The 14,553-nt window shown below is 34.8% G+C and overlaps 1 protein-coding gene across 3 annotated transcripts in view; it reads right to left on the bottom strand.

The window, feature by feature from the left end:
• The window catches only part of PCDH11X (protocadherin 11 X-linked), a 513,039-nt gene that overhangs the window by 410,719 nt on the left and 87,767 nt on the right, over window positions 1–14,553 (bottom strand). The window contains exon 5 of one of the 3 annotated variants that reach the window (XM_075435307.1): window positions 9,757–13,669. The exons of the other annotated variants lie outside the window; for them this stretch is intronic. Coding sequence (XP_075291422.1) covers window positions 13,664–13,669 — 6 coding nt within the window. The 3' untranslated portion in view covers window positions 9,757–13,663. Of the gene's footprint in view, window positions 1–9,756; window positions 13,670–14,553 lie in introns of those variants that run through there. 3 annotated transcript variants of the gene reach the window in all.

Here is a 14,553-nt window from a genome sequence, read left to right as displayed (position 1 = left end):
TTTGACGAATACCTTCAGTTTATCAAGCAGCCAGATTCTGTCTTTCACTTCTTTTTCAAAGGGGACAACAGTGAACAAGTTATTCAGCCCCCCAAACCAAAACTGATGTGTGTTTCACATTATCCAAACCAACTACAAGGGATTTCATCAAAACACTAAAACAGCAGTTGCCTTCTACTGTTTTTTATTTTACTCCCGTTTAATGTCCACTCTAATTATACCTAACTTTTGGAAGGTAACAATTTTTAAGTTCCTACAAAAATCTCCCTTGCTCTCTCAACATTTTTTTTCCTTTTACAGATTTTCCTATAAATGTGAATCAGTTGCACCTACTGAAAAATTTGTAATTACTGTAATACAGTATTTCCCTGTATTATTCCAAACTATGATCTGGGTTTGTGTATTGCTCAACAACAACTTTAGTGTAAACACATAATGTACAGCAAAGACAAGTATCACTCATAAGTAATAAACAATAATTGGATAAAGTTTCTGTTACAGCTAATGTTTATATTTTGGACTTTATGTTCATGCAATATTCAAAGTAGTTCACAGCTCTCTCTTACTACAGTTCTCCCTTTCCTTGTTCTAAAATGTTAATTTTCAATCATTTCAATGCAGGACGAAAATCCACTGAAGTAAGTTTTAAAGACAAGATCAAAAGACGTCACCAACCTAATCTTTTTAAATTGACTTACAAGTCACAGAACTGGATACAAGTGCCTGTCATACAAACTATTTTTTTTTACCAAAAATTCCAATATACATATAACTTATATTTGCACTGGTCCTGTACCCAGCACTGAACTATTCCAAAATACTATGCTGAATTTCATGATCTTCATACCTTCCATCAAATGGCCAAAGAGCTATAAAAAAGTGTATGTACAGTGTCCTGTAAAAAGAAAAAAATATATTGTAGGCTACTGCATAACACATTCTGTACTTATGAAAATGCCTCAAGCATAAAAAAAAAAAAAACCACCAAGAAAAAGAGGAAAAAAAGTTTGCATTTGCAACTATTCCAGCTGTTGTGTCAAAGTCACCTTTTAGGCTATCTTAACGCTTCAAAACCTTCTCGAACATTCAAACAGATACTTTTATCGAGACACATCTGCAAGCGAGAACTGCATCCTTCTCCATGTTTGTGAAGCTTTCCTTGAAAGGAATTTCATTTCACCTCTTCTCCACGTAGTATCTCCACTGAGAGGAAGTAATCAATTATACCATCAATTTTCTGTACGAAAGAGCCCTGTTCTGTGTAAATACAAGGATTTGTAGGACTTGATAAGTTATGTTACTTGTTACTTAAATTTTCTACTTATGAATACAAAATTTAGTAAACCCTGTAAAGTTTCGTAGTCATAGTAGATAGTCACTATCCAGTGCACAGCATACCTAGGAGTGATTTTCCCTGCACATTTTCCTTGGGTAGGCTTCACAAACAGAGTTTTAACTTCTTTTATGAGAAAGCCTTGCAATTAACTGGGTCATGTTGATAGTATATTTGTTATCACAAGGTAAAGAGTTGACTCAATTTCTCTTTTTTGGCTTTCGCACTTTGGCATTTTGAAACTTTTACTCAAGAGACTAAACTCTGGTTGTGACAGTTATCTCTTCATGAGATGTACTTTCAGAGATCCGTATGTTGTTGCACATTTGCTTCACTTTTCTATTCAGGTATATGGGAAAAACAGTAACTCATTACAGAGTGTAAATACCTTACGAATATCTAGCTAGAAACTAAGTCAATATTGAGCCAGGCTACACAATACTGTATTGATGTAAAGCCCACTGAATAATCTTAGGTGTCCACTGAAGAAAACCTCCTCTGAGGCTCTCCAGATAATATGAAGAGCTGTGTAGATATCTCTCTTCATCCATTTCCATAGCCATGCTATGACCTTCTTTTCATCCAGTATGGAAGGTATTGCGCAGGGACCGTGCTGGACTAACATAGTCAAGCAAATATAAAGAGAATATAAAACTAGCTTTGGATTTATTCCTTCCCTTGCTTTTCCCTGGCCAGAGACATTTAGCCCCGAGTTTTAGCATTTTCTCTTCCCTTCATTTTAGATACAGGGATGCAGTTTACGAATGTGGTTTTATGAATGCAATTCAATTTGAATTACTTTTAAATGGAAAATTTAACAAAATACATCCTACAAGTATCGGCAGGAAATATATTTCAGTGTTTCTGAGAAAAACATTTTACTCCATCAGAAATTTTGAACAGTAATTTTGGAGTTTCAATGAAAAGAAGTAAGAGAAAAATACTGTATTAAAAAGAGATTATAATTTTTGGTTAATTTCATTAAACAACAAAAGAGATGTCTGAAAAACATTGAGTGAGAGACAGCTGTTCAACTGCAGAAGCACAGAAAATGATATAAAGTCACAAAAAAAGGCATCAACTATGTGATTTAAATCCTGAAAAAAATCATACAAAATGTTTTAGCTTTATATTTTTTCCTATTTAAAGATAAATTTGTATAATATAATTTTAAAATATAATACTTTTCCCCCTTTTTAAATATAAATACACTTATTCTTAAAGGGACTTTACATGACACGAGGAAGAGTTTTAACACAGAACATACTAACTTTCTCTGAAGTATTCTCTACTTTGCCACTGAGAAAGAACAGACCCTTAAAACTTCATATGTGTAAAAATGGATTGTGCACGTTGATTCTGTTTGTGGTACATGTACAGATTTCACTCAAGCAGCGAATGCCCTCTGAAAATAAAGCTCCAAAGGGGCTTTGTTTTTTCCATGATAAAATTTTAGATTCTCCCATCTATCTCAAGAAGAATGATGTTCTTCATGAGTAAGATCATTGCAGTTCATTCTGTGAAATTCCACAGTTATCATATCCTCATGTGAATTTAATAAAGCTTAGCCTTAGCTGCTCTTGAACAGCAGCCAAGCATTTGATTTGTTCTATTTCATTTTATTCATTTATATGCATCTTGCTGCCATCTGGAATCATAAAAACAAACAGTTCAAGCAGTTAATGTGTTAAAAAGGGGCAATGAAATAATGAAATATTCCCTTCCGATCGCCCCCCCCTCCCTTTACTCTGTTTCTTTCATATCCATTTCAGAACTCATGTTGCCATTTCCTAATTCCAAAAAGACTTTCTGTAAGAGGATTGTCAGGACAGATGTTGGAACCCTTACACAACTGAGCATGTGCTGTCTTATCCATGTTCAGTGTTTCAAAGCCAAAATACTGTAACTAATAAATCATGCTTGGTAGCTGAAAGTGAACAGATAATTGCGCCATTGTGTATCTTGCATACAGAAAACATCAAAAGAATATTTTTCCCTCCAATTACATTTTCCTTCTTTCATTACTATTGACAGTATTATTCTGTCATTTCTATCTGGTTTTAATATCCAACCTTCATGATAAGTTTCTGAAAAGGTTTGGTTCACTCATTTCTGCGTAAACCAATCACAACTATGTCAACTTATCAGTGTTTTCACTGTTAAAACTAGATGGAATCCAAATAACTCACAACATATTTTTAAAATAAAGACGAATACAGATGTTGATCAGCCATACGTGTGACCAGAAAGCAGCGCGCGTTTGGACTTAACCCTAAAAATGCACATGAATAGATATATTTAAAATATTTACATCTATAAGTAACTTGAATTCATATGGATATTTATGCCTATAAGTAGCGGATCCAAGAAAACAATAAAGATTCTGATTTTCACTGGGACACTTACATATACTTGAGGATCCAGAAATATTAAACATTTGTACTGACACAGAAATGTATTAATCTCAAAGAAATCTGAGAGGATCCCAGAAATAGACTGCACAGGAAAAAGTACTTTCTTGAAAGTATTGACACGGCAAAGAGTCAAATTCTCCCAAATATGCTTGGTTTTCAGCACTAGTTTAAAAGTCGTTTGTATGAATATTCACAGATTCTGTATTAGCAATAATATGCAGCAGCACAAAAGCAGCAGTGTGACGATGCTACATACTACTGCATGCATTAAAACAGAAAGAGTGCAAAAGACACAGACTGAAAAAGATGAAGACGTGTTGGTGAACCACAACGAGAGAGCTGAAGACTGTTCAATATCTAGAAGTGAAGAGGAAGCTGGAGATACAGAATTAAGTGAAAGTGTAAGGAAAGAACTTCTCCTGCAGCTTCCTCTTGTGAAGAGGTTCAGTTTTCTTCTTCAAAATTAAGCCATTTTCAAGATAGGAAAGAGGAATGAAGAAAGAAAAACCACCTGAACACATGAGGGCCTCACTAGAGCTGAATGGAAATTTACACCTCAACCCATCGTGACTTTTTTAACTGGGAAGCCAGGGAACAAGCTTCTTATTCAAGAGCTTACAATACGATCCCTCGAAGTACGATTGAGTATATATGCTGTCTAGGATGCATCGCTCACAGTTGCCAAAGAAACAGAGAGTTACGACTGAAAGAAAATGAATGTGACCTGTGTTAGTGAATTGTGTTCAAAACAGACTTTGCCGGATTTTCTCTCAGGCCCCAGAAAAAGTTTCACTGGTACTCATGCACTTCATATCAATCTGTAAAGTATATACATGTTCTTCCAACAGAAATTCAACACAGCAAGGGAAATTCCAGCTAAGACAAGGAAAAAGTTTTCACCGTGGGGGCAGTCAAATAGGAACTAGTGTTTCAGAAAGGTTTTGGAATCTCCACCCTTAGAGATACTCAGAAGTCAACTGAACAAGGTCCAGAGCAAACTGATCTAAATTAGCCATTATGAGCACCATGACTGAACTAGGTAACTTCCACAGGTCCCTCTGGACCTGAACTATTCTATGATTCCATGATTTGTAATCTTTAAGAACTCTGATATAACAAATAGATGTATATTCTGTGACTCACCAACACATCCTAAATGGTTATAATACATCGTCAAAGGAGATTTATACATCTGATATTAATTCCTTGGGTTGTTATCCCAGTGCTTTTGTCAAACATCAAATTGACACAATGCGAAGTGCAAGAACTTATGTATGTCTGGACTGTTACACAAAAAAAACCCACCACTGTTTCACTATATTAATATAAAAACAGGGAAACATATAAATAAGACAATCTAAACCCTCTATTAGAGACCAGAAAACAAGAATCTCATAGTGTTAGACCACACAAGTATTCTTCTAAATCATGAAAGAACAAAGAAAATATTTGATGAATAGGATGTGAAGTAACTGGAGTTAGGAAGCTGGCCAAAGGAATAACACATAGAAGTGGTCTTAGAATAAACCTGATGGAGAAAGAGAATTGAGTCAGCAAAGATCACTTATCAGGTATTACCTCACAACGTTGGCCATACAATGGCCAAATAATGTTACTACTTTCTTAAAATGTATTTGTCACATACCTAGAAGTTTTTATCTTCAAGTTAGTAAGTTTGAAGGAATCCTCAAGTCCAATGTTTTCAAAATTAGTAGGTTTGATGATTGTCCCATGTGTAAGTAAACACCAATCTGTTTATCCATGTTTTTTAATTAGCCACAATGTAATTTTGCTAGATTAAAATCAAAATCTGCTTCAGGCCATTAAAAAATGCATTCATCCATGCTACTAAGCAGCATGAAATATCTTAGAATACTCCCTTATAGGGAAAATAAGCATTTGAAAAGTATTGGAAAATTACCTTCTTTTTGTGTGTATGTCTATAGATAAGTTTCTATAGCCAATAAGAGTTAAAAAGGTAAATATTTAGTGTGAAGAACAGAGATCCACATAGAAGTTCTTATCTTACTTACATGCATCTAATGAGACATACTTCTGAAAAGTATTAGATATAACTTACTGCTATTTTGAGGGAGAAAAACAGGATGTTCTTGTAGGATTTCTGGTAAATCCATTGTTCCCACTCAGTTCTAAAAAATATTCTAGATTAAGCTGACTCAGCATGGACTGTAAAGCAGCAAATACAACAATGCTGATTGCTGCTGCTAATAACAATATCAGAGATATCTTTACAAGTGGCACCAGCTCTTAGTTGCAGCTCTCACTGAGTTCTGAGTTTAACACGAATTGGAAGAAACATTTCTTCTACAAATTGTAGTGGCTTTGGCTTCTAACTTTGAAATCAACAGCAATCAAAATCTCAGCAGGCTGTAGAAGTTACTGCCTCCTTTCTCCTAAGCTTGAGAACATAATCCAATGTTTTTCTCCCTTCTTGAAGTTTTGTTTACAAATATACTTATTCAAAATAGAAAAGCACTTTCTCAGTTTCAGTGTGATTCATTGGTATATCTGCTACACACAGTTTCTCGTTAACCCCCTCAACACCAGAGGACTTTGAAAACAGAAGACAGAAGGCAGAAAATGCTTATGCTTTCTTAGTGTATAATTCTAAATATCTATACCTGTATGTTTATGTAATTACAGTAACTGGGTACTTGCAAGCAACAGTACTTGCTTTTTCATTTTTTTAATATATTTCAAGAAATATATTGCAACAAAGCTAGAAGAAAGTTTATTCAATAAATAAAAGCCATAATTTTACCCCGTCAGTCTAAAAATGGAAAAAAGGTAAATCATGCTGTAAACTTTTTGTACCATTCTTAAGAATTTAAGTAGTTTCATCCAGTTAAAACAGCAGAGAAAACTGTACCATATACTTTTCAAGTCTGTTGCTTTTCTCTTTCACTTCCAGTTCAAACTACATTAGTTTTCAGATGGAGGGAAACAAAATCTCTAACAATCAATAAAAAACAGTCAACAACACAACTAGGACATCATACCTTATATTCACAATAATCCTGGTACCAATCAGACTTTTGAACTCAGAGATGAACAGATCCACATGTTCACATACAAAGTTAGCAGGCAACATTCTATTACTTTTATCCGTAACAATAAATCCACACTTGGCCAATTAAGAAAGTATGTCAGAATGTGTCAGATTGTGACTCAAAACTACATCTGCAAAGATCTCCGAGGCAGCACTTTAGATTTTGATAGAGCTATCTCTCCACAATAAAAATTATACACTAACAAGATCTTCCTTTTCTCTCATTCCTTTCTATCCTAATGCCCCCTAGGTCCTGCACATGATCATGACCTTGTCTATACAGACCCTGGCAAATTTGGCTGACAGATCATCATGAAAGATATATAGCACTGAATAGCAGAGGCACAGGTATTTTTCATTTTAGTGGGGGGCAAGAATGAATACTACTATTGTACTCTTACTAGTTTCTTTACATACTTTAAGATGCTTTCTTGTATCCTAGCATTTAAGATTGTACAAAGCACCTTCTCAACACATCACTTCAAATATATAGGATAATTTGAGTGTTCCCCCCACACACGCACACACACACCCCCCAAAGCCACCATACCACACGTAAGCAAGCCAAAATGTCCTCCTAACTTCAAGTCAGATCTTGTAGTACAATTCCACCAACGGCACACTCCCAAACGGACAGAAATTTTGGTATACCATACAATGAGAGAACATTATTCTAAAAATTAACAAAATATTGACACCTATTTCATAAGAAGCTATTTTGTAAGTTCCCCTTCTGCCAGAAAATATTTATCTGTTATTTTGTATTTAATCGTAACTAATTAACTTCTTAAAATTTAAAATATTTAAACTGTTATTTAATACAAGGTATTGGTTAAAGACCTTGTGATACTATTTGGTTAGAATACGAGGATTTTTTCTTTCCCTGAATTGCTTTTCCCCATAAAGCAAGCCTAAGTCATGGACAGCATGTGTTTTCCTGAATAGTTCCAATTACTCAAATACTCTAAAAGTTCAAAGGAATGGAGATTCCGAATTCCATTCACCTGTTTGCAGTACTTCTGTCCCTGGGTCATTTGCTTATCTGAAATTTGAATATCTCCTTCTCTGGAGATATTCAAGACCCACCTGGACAAGGTCCTGTGCAGCCTGCTGTAGGTGACCCTGCTTCGGCAGGGGGGTTGGACTAGATGACCCACAGAGGTCCCTTCCAACCCCTACTATTCTGTGATTCTGTGATTCTGTGAAACACACGTGCACTAGTGCCTGGATAATACCAGAACTGGTCCCCTGTTGTTTCCTTTTTAAGAGAGGAAACAAAGAAGAATTAGCCCATTGATAACTTAGATATGGATCTAGAAAAAGTATTTTTGTGTGGAAAAGTCTAGATTGGAGCCTCTCAGATCCACATTAGTGCCAGCGTGTCTATCTGCCTGCAAGTTGTTTGCCATTGATGCAGACAGATAAAAGGGAAGTTCTTGTACTGCCTAGACAATAAAAAGGAGGAAATTCTTTTGAGGAAAGGCCTTAGATTCAAATTTCATGTCAGACTCTGGTGATCACATCAAGAACAAAGACAAACATCGCAGCCCAGAAGGAAACAGATAATACAAGCAAAGGGCAGTTCATCTATCTGACAGCCATGGACATCTCTCCACAGAGAAAGGATGAAAACTATGCTGAGAAAATAGACCAGAATTCAGCTCATAATTCTTAGCTGCAATTCAGAGATGGGAAATCATACCTCATATCTTTGATATCATCATTCTGATTTTGTTGGAAATAAGTTATTTGAGCTTTAACACACACCTTCCATAAAACAAAAGCCATACTAAATAAAAATTAATAAAACCTATTTAAAGATTGCAGAACGTCAGTAGTACCCCTGAAAAATTCCTGATACACTTAACTTGATATCCATCTGTATGAACATAAATAACATAATTTGAGTTACATGTGTCTATTTATGAAACAAGCAGAGGCTCACAATTTGGAGGAAATACAGAAATGTCATTCTCATGACACTTCCAGTGGCAAGATTTAAGAGAACGAATCTATATGAAAAAAAAAAAAAAGTATTTTGGAATAGTGGGAGACAGTATTGGAATGAGTAAAAGTGAAATAGTGAAAGAAAAAGAACAGAAATTCAAAACTGTACTTCTGATATTGTATCCTAACCTCCAAGTTATCAAGAGTCACTCTCTAATACAGTGAGAACACAGTACAATCTCAGAAGGGAAGACCGACCTTTTCAAATCTGAAAATAATGTGGTAAAGTGAAAACCTTAGTGCTCGGCTCTCTTTTGTAGCTAGATATATTGGGTACTGAGACAGGCACATATCTACAGTTATATTCTATGTAATACATACTGCCTATAAGCTTTGCTAATTGAATACGTGACAAATGCATATATACATCCTCATGCTCTTTCTCTACATACACATGCACACAAAATACATACATACACAGATATATATATATAAGCACTATTTTTCTCTCTAGCTCTAAACACTGTATAAACACTCAGACATACATGTAAACTTTGTTAGAAGATGTGCAACTCTCAGAATTCCTGCTTGGAGCAGATTTCTTTGAGGAAAACATAGACAAAAGAAATGTACCCCTAAGGAGTATGAGGTTTTCAAAGAAACTTATTTCTTTAGATATATTACTAGCAAGCTTTACGGTATTTGACATGTGGTAAAGGTACTTTAATAATTATGGCTCCTAATCACTGTAAAAAATACCAGAATATGTATAGATTTGATGGTGTGCATGCATTAAGCAAACAGACCGGAGGTGTATTTAAAAACATTGCTTCTCCAGAAGGTATAGAAATACAATTATCAAACAAAATTTATTTTAGAAATAGATAAATAAGACATAAAAGGAACAGTGATCAGTAATTCAATATGAAAACCAAAATATATATTAAAAATATTTGTTAAAAAGATTTTACAAATAATATTTAAGACCAGGATATACCATAAACATATGCTTTATGGTAAAATGGGAAATCACTGAATATGTGTAACAAAAAAAAAAACCCCACAGCATTACAGTTTATGTTAAAAAAATCATTCTATTTACATCACAAACCAGCTTTGTTCCTGACAGCACCCTACTGCCCTTCAGCAGTCCTCCACTCAATTAAAGTCAGAAGGATTTAAATCCTCCAAAGTCCGATATATTTTTTGATATGACAGGCAGCTTTCATACAAACTGCAGACTGTGTGCCATAGCTTTTCCTTGGAGTGACTCACTTGATACCAGGGCACGTTTGAGATCAAGTGGCATTGAGCTTTGGTAGATACACATCCATACGGAATCCAGCCATTGACAGCATGACACAGGATGCAGAACAGCAAATCTGAGAGCCATCTTTGGCTGCTGGCATTGTAGACCTAAAAGCAGCGACACGATTAATTTACTCCATAAAAGAGGCAACAAATAAAGCACTATTCTTTTTGGTGAGCCACACATAGCACTGTAACTAACCAAAACCAGACTCTAGGACTTGAACTACAGACACAGACCTGTCTGAACAGACCCACTGAACTGACAGGGCTGGCAACGAGCACCAGATAAAAGGATGAACCTCTTGAGAAGTTTACCGAGATGATAGTGAGTAATAATAACTACAGTCTCAAGTACAATAACATAACTTAGAAAGTTTTGACTGATATGCCAAAGAAAATATAATGAGTGTTCAATTTCAAAAGCAGCGTTTGGTCAACTTGATGATTTTCCCTCTTAGTTTACTCTGACTTCTACGCAGTCAGAAAATCATATTTCTGTAGGTGACAACATTTGAGAAACAGAGTTGGTTTTGACATATGTACACCTAGGTTTGACTCAGGATGTTAATACTCTTTTAAACACCGAAATACCCAAACTAAATACAGAATTCTTTGACTGGCCTCTATTTAGCCTTCGTGTCATTGAAGAGTGTAGAAATTGATATTCGGCACACATACACACTTGGTCAGTGCACGTTAGGCTTTCATGAGACTTTCACGAACCCATTTAACCATCAGAAGGAAGTGAGCTCTCTGAAGAAGCTTACGCCAGTCTATGAAGGAATTAGTTTTTAAAAAGTGATACTTAGATGTAAGAAAATAAAAATCGAAATGGAGGAAACACATGAAACTGAACCACTTACGAGGTCGCTGGCTTTTCCCTTAGTGCATTTGGAGGGTTATTATATTTGGCTGTGCTGACTCATGAGAGAACTAGAAGAGAAAGATTACTGATTTGGACCAATGATCCAACCACTTGATGTACCTTTTGTTTCATATATGAAACTTTTAAAAAGTTTCAAATCATCCGAGATTTTTTTTAAGAATTATTTATTGATATACTAGAATGATATGACCTGTGAAACTCTAGGAAAAATGTAGACCTTCAGCTAGGTTAAATGCAAAAGAACTAGGAATCTCATGAAAAACATTTTCCTCTGCAAGCCCGTAACTGGCACATTTAAATTAGAAAGGTACTTAACAAAGGTTCTCTTCATACTCAGTGTAGGAAGGTAGGCACTTCTAGCGGGCATGCAGTCCTAAAATCAAAATAACTTGATATAGTAGATCTATGTCATTTCACTACTAGAAAAAAAACTGAGGGCAACTATATGTCCACTTGAGATGACCTAGTTACACATTTGAGGTTAGACTAGATTAACCTCGTCCAGTATCTCAACTCAGTATCCCTTGGCTCAAAAAAAAAAGATTCAGTGTAAGCATTGTTTCTTTGGTGCTTTTCTTAATCAAATATTCTTTTTATGTACATGAGTTTTCTCATCAAGGAAACCTAATTATCGTAAGAAAAGAAATCCAAACATTCAAAACCAAAGAAAAACTAGAAACTGAAAGTCTGTAAAAGCATACTATCTTCCTGACAAAAAACTCTACTAGGCGAAAGGGTTACTACTCTTAACAAGTATCTTTGAATGCTTCCCACCACCCACCTACGGAGCACCTAAGCAAACAACTGTAACAGCAACAGGCAGGACCATTCTTTGTTACACTAAACACTAATTCTCAGATAAACTCCTTAGTATATTAGGAATGAAATTTTAACCCAAAGTAACTGGCTGAATTGTGGCATTGAGTCAACAAATGCCATTACTGTATGTCTAACCACTGAAAGCGTTGTTTTTTTAGTTTGAAGCATAAATGCTGCAAGGGTATGATAAATAGGAATAGCAAAACTGTCTTACAGATACATAAACTTCTTCCCAAGCAAACAATTTCATTATTGGAAAGGAAAAGTTTTCTGTTAACAGTCATATCTATAATTATGCAATACAATATGCTAAATTACAATACGTACTTCATTATTCATAGAATTTATTTTACAGATCAAATAGCCAAATACACATCTTTAAAAGAGCCAGATAGCAAATGTGGACGAAACTATAGGCAACAGTCATGGTAGACATTCTGCAGTCCAAGAACTGAGGCAACGTGATTAAGTACAAGCCTATAAATATCTTTACATCAAACATACAGTAACGTGTAAGAATTCCATGTTGTAATCTAATTCATGAACCGTTACTAACTTTTTCTTTAAAAGAAAGTTATATATACTGTATACATCCCAGTTAAAAGCAGTGTCTGTATTTCATTTTATTCTAGCAAACTAATACTACATGTCTTCATATAAGTGCAGAAAACAGGGTTCTTTATACTCCTTTGCTTCCTAAGAGATTTTGCATTGCATATGAAATTCTAATATTATAGATGATACATATTGAGCATTACTCCCTAAAATGTGAGGCAGTATACAAGAACTTGCAACCAATCTGCAAACGAAGCTATGATATTCAAATTTTATTTTCTAAATAAGCCGTGCTAAATAACAAATTATAACATAAAGATTTAAATTTTCAAAAAATTTAACTATATAGAGAAATAATTTTGGAAAAAAAACAATAGTAGGCCATTTTTTTCCCATGTGCTGGCTAACAGTGAAAAAATTATGTATGCTATTCCCTATTTACCACACTGAAAACCAAGCCACTGGATTTATAACTTCCCTTTTTTGGAAATAAAAGTACTTCAAAAGGTTAAATGTATGGCACTTGTTACACAGACATTATCTAGACTTCAGCAAGCAAAATGCAAATTAAATTTTATTTTTAAAAGTTAAGTGAATACTTTCCAGTTATTTAAAAGGTGATTATTTATTACAAAATGTTGTGGATAAGAAAGCAGGAAGTACTAATTTTTTACTACTACTATTGTGCCTATAAAATGAGAAAGCAGTGATGTGATCAATTCTATTTATGATCCATAGCAGCAATATCATCACGAAAAATATTATGGAACAGATATAAATAACACTTCATTCTTTACATGTATAATGGTGCTGTAAGTGACAACAATTCATTTGTTTTTCTTTTAAATGCAGGGAGTATAAAGAACTTTACATTCTCTTTTTAATGTATGAATAAAATTTATTGCTCCCTTTTAATACATATATATAGAAACAAAACTCCTAATCGTTTTAACTAAAATAAATAAGGAAAAAAACTGGGACAAGAAGATGATTACAAGCAAAATAGATTTACCATATTCGCTGACTGTGAAGAAGGGTCACATCACTTTTTTCTTAGCAAAACTACATTATAGAACACTATAGCACAATGTACTAAAATTTCTTTGTCTTTTCTTTTTAAAAAATTCTTGCCCTTGATACCTTTCAGTAGGGCATCTTGAACAGTTCGTCACTTCCAAACCCCTCTGGAGATCAGACGATAAATTTCTTCGGCAATCAGAGACAGGACAAAGGGCTTTCTCGTGCTATTTCCTTGTTTTCATGTTTGCTGGCTTAACATCATTGTGTACACGTACGACTTCAGTATATAACATCAGATGCGATGACGATCAGAGCTGGCAAACAGAGAAACAGCATGAGAAAAGCCCTTTCCTGCATAATTTTCCCCACATATTTGTATAGTTTGTTTCCAAATTTCTACCATGTCAATCACTGTATGGTTTGACAAGTGCTGAACTACTGTGGTTCTAAGTAACCACCCATTTTTGATGTGTGTGTGTGCTTTCAGGTTTCTATACACTAGCAAAGATCTGCAGACATCTATATACACATAGCAAAAATGCTGAAACAGAAGGAGCCACAGAAATGGCTTATTCTACTTTTCTTACTATTTTTTCTCTTTATCAGCTCAAAACCCCAAGCGCGGTTGCAAGATTATAGCTATCAGGAGATTACCATACTACCTAGAACATGTTCTACAGGGTTTAGCAGACTTCATTCAAGAGCATTGTTCCTAAGAGCATAAAATATTTTGATTTGAAGAGTTATTTTGCATCTTTAATCTACATTTATCATCAATAGAGTCCTAAAAATTCACAGAATCAATTATTTCACAGGGAAGCAGGCACTATCAATACCACAGTCACCAAGACACTAGCCACTCACTGGTCAGGAAATTGCTATCAACTGCAGATTATCGAGTGCAATATCTTCTGGGAGAAAATAGGAAAAGAAAGAAGTGTGAAAATTAAACCGCAGTTAAAACAGACCTCATTGTTGGCAATGGTTTATAGCTAGAGGCCATTTAAACACACAAAGTTGGGTCACAAAGAGAAAATAGCAAACTTTCAAGTTACCCCACTGAAAAATGGAGGTGAAACACACTTAATGTTTAGGAAAATTTATGCTGCTACTACCCCAGGGCAAACTGCTGTTGGAAAGAGAGTTGCTTATCATTCTAGCTTGCATAAAAATCACCCAGTTGTTAATGCTGGAACTT

Source organism: Opisthocomus hoazin, chromosome 14 (assembly GCF_030867145.1).
Source record: "Opisthocomus hoazin isolate bOpiHoa1 chromosome 14, bOpiHoa1.hap1, whole genome shotgun sequence".
Taxonomy (NCBI): Eukaryota; Metazoa; Chordata; class Aves; order Opisthocomiformes; family Opisthocomidae; genus Opisthocomus; species Opisthocomus hoazin.
Note: the sequence above shows the minus strand (reverse complement) of the source record. Positions and strands in the feature narration are given on the sequence as shown.